The sequence below is a fragment of the Octopus bimaculoides genome, chromosome 7 (assembly GCF_001194135.2).
Source record: "Octopus bimaculoides isolate UCB-OBI-ISO-001 chromosome 7, ASM119413v2, whole genome shotgun sequence".
Classification (NCBI taxonomy): Eukaryota; Metazoa; Mollusca; class Cephalopoda; order Octopoda; family Octopodidae; genus Octopus; species Octopus bimaculoides.
In genome coordinates this window covers 38,008,310-38,011,064 of record NC_068987.1, presented here as the reverse complement: position 1 = coordinate 38,011,064, position 2,755 = coordinate 38,008,310, and the positions used below count along the sequence as shown (strand labels likewise).

The window sequence follows — 2,755 nt, the reverse complement described above, 5'->3', positions numbered from 1 at the left end:
TCTCCTGCCCCTCCCCCTCTCCCTGTCCTTTCCTGTACATCGGCCAAACGGGACACCGCTCGGCTGACCGGTTCGCGGAATACCTCCGAGACATTAGACTCGGCAATGACACCTCGGTCTCGTTCCATTTTCGTTCTACCGGTCGCTCGCTACAACATCTGTCTGTGTTCGGAATATCATTGCACAGAGGCCACCCGGACTTCCACTTTCGCCATGAACAGGAATTAATCTTGTCTCTTCGCTCTTTTGCGTCACATGGGCTCAACTCACCTCCTCTCTTCATCTGACACCAACCTCACCTCCTCTCCTCATTTGACACCTGCCCCACACAACTCCATACACACTAGCACTAACCACTTCTCAGCTCCACACCACACACCATCATCCACACACCTACACATCATCAGCCACACACCTGCACACCATCTTCAATAGCGTTACCACACATACCACTATATGAGCAGCCACACACTGTTTAACTCAATACACACACTACACACCACCTTGCACACGCCCACACCCACACAAGAACATAATATCTGAACAGAGGCAATATATACCCCCACACCTACATAAGCACATAATATCTGAACAAATACAATATATACATACACACGCAACATGCATTAATACATGCAAAATACATAGACAAAGATAACTTTCGCTCACATACAAACACCACACATATGCACACTCTTTGGTCACAGGCACACATACATGTGCGCACACCACGTGAAAAAACATACATCAACTGCTGCACAACACACACACACACACACACACACACACACACACACACACACACACACACACACACACACACACACACACACACACACACGTCAGAGTCCCTTGCTCCTAGTCACGCATGCACACTTACACAAGGTAGCCAAATATCTTTCTTCGAAAAGAACACACTGGGTTATGTGGTCGTGGGTTCTAGCTCCAGAGAAGGTTACGGCAGAAATATCATTGGTATTAGGTCAGCTCATTTGAGCTGGGCGAAGGCTAAACAATAATAATAGCAACATTAATAGCGAGGCAATTCTCTTCGTGGTGACTCAACTTGCTAGAAATAGCAGCATTATTTCTTTTTAACTTCCTATTGTTGGAATGAATGATACAATAATAGTCGTAGATACACTAGTCTAGATAGAGATGAAACGGTCATGGTCGGGACGTCTTTTGCACTAGGTCTGTCCATTCACAGTTCAGTTGACTCTAAATAACAACAACAACAACAGGTATAAACAAAGAACAAGTGAACTTACTTTAGTCTTTCACTCAACGGTAAAGTCCATTGTGTTTTACCTTCACATGTATTAATATAACTTGGTCTTCGGACATTACTTCTCCAACTCTTTTGGGGTAACGGTTCCACTTTATTTGCAAACATAGCTTCACTACCTTTTTCTTTTCTCTAATCAAAATATATTCATTTATAGTTTTGTGTGTAGAATTAGTTAAAAAAAAGTATTCTGAAGTAATCGCAAGTTTTAACAGTTTTAAACTCAGCTTAAATTTGTATAATGAAGTTTAAAAAAAAAATGTTTATGTTTTTACTTTATTTTAATAGCTAGGCCTGGACACAAGCAATTGTGTGTTTGTGTGTCTGTGTGTGAGTGCATTTACTGTATTTAGGCTGATTCAGTGTTCTGGAGTTAACCCATCGACGCGTTGTTTATATATTGAAAGGAAGAAGGAATCGAAGCAGAAGTCCTAAATCTAAGTTCTAAATTTTAGTACTGTTGTTGTTTACCTATAAGTGAGTTGGAACTGAGCAGATATGATCAAAACAGTTCCAGCCTAGACCATCCCAACATTTCTTAATGGTATAGTGTATCTAGGATACAATATACAGTGTGTGCGTCGTTAAGTCTATTTATTAGTATCAGGTTGAGCAATTACTTCAAGGCTGGTCCGGCGTTGATTCGTTTGTCAACTGTTACAATCACTAGAAATTTAATGTACTAGCAGTGGAAGATGTGTGTGTGTATGTGTGGTTGTGTGTGTGTGTGCAAGTGTACGTGCGTGTATGTGCAGAAACAAGAAGAAAGAAAAAGGGAAAAAAGTCAATATATCAGCAGCCAATGAAATAAGCTTGTCTACGTGGTTGTGTTTAGGCCTTAATTGTTGATCGAAGACCACAGCAACAACATTAGACATTATAGTAAAATTTAAAAGGAAAAACGCAATATATCATTTAACTCTTAAAACTGTTTATTGGAATAAGTATTTACTATATTATATAATGTGTACTGAAGACACTCGTAGTTGCCTATTATATACATACATAAATTGCATGGTAGGCATGGTAGTGCGCTGTATCCATATGTATGTATATATGTATGTATGTATGTATGTATGTATGTATGTATGTATGTATGTATGTATGTATGTATGTATGCATGTATGTATATATGTATGTATGCATGTGTCTATATGTATGTATGCATGTATATATGTATGTATGTATGTATGTATGTATGTATGTATCTATCTATCTATCTAGCTAGATAGCTATCTATGTACGTATGTGTTTACGCAGTTATATATATATGTAGTTATATATATATATATATATATATGCATATAAATGTATACCAGTATAATGCTCCTCCCAAGGTTCAATAGTATTTCTTTCAAAACACGAATTCACATCAAAAATCTTGCAAACCAAATACAAATACGAAGTATATATATCTATCTGTCTCTCTCTCTCTCTCTCTCTCTCTCTCTCTCTCTCTCTCTCTCT

At 38.4% G+C, this 2,755-nt stretch overlaps 2 protein-coding genes across 2 annotated transcripts in view; both read right to left on the bottom strand.

The window, feature by feature from the left end:
- The window catches only part of LOC106883978 (transmembrane channel-like protein 7), a 141,539-nt gene extending 139,516 nt beyond the window's left edge, over window positions 1-2,023 (bottom strand). The window contains exon 1 of the mRNA XM_014935137.2: window positions 1,272-2,023. Coding sequence (XP_014790623.1) covers window positions 1,272-1,396 — 125 coding nt within the window. The 5' untranslated portion in view covers window positions 1,397-2,023. The remainder of the gene's footprint in view (window positions 1-1,271) is intronic.
- LOC106876459 (caspase-7) overlaps window positions 1-2,755 on the bottom strand; it is a 787,012-nt gene that overhangs the window by 499,738 nt on the left and 284,519 nt on the right. The window lies entirely within an intron of this gene.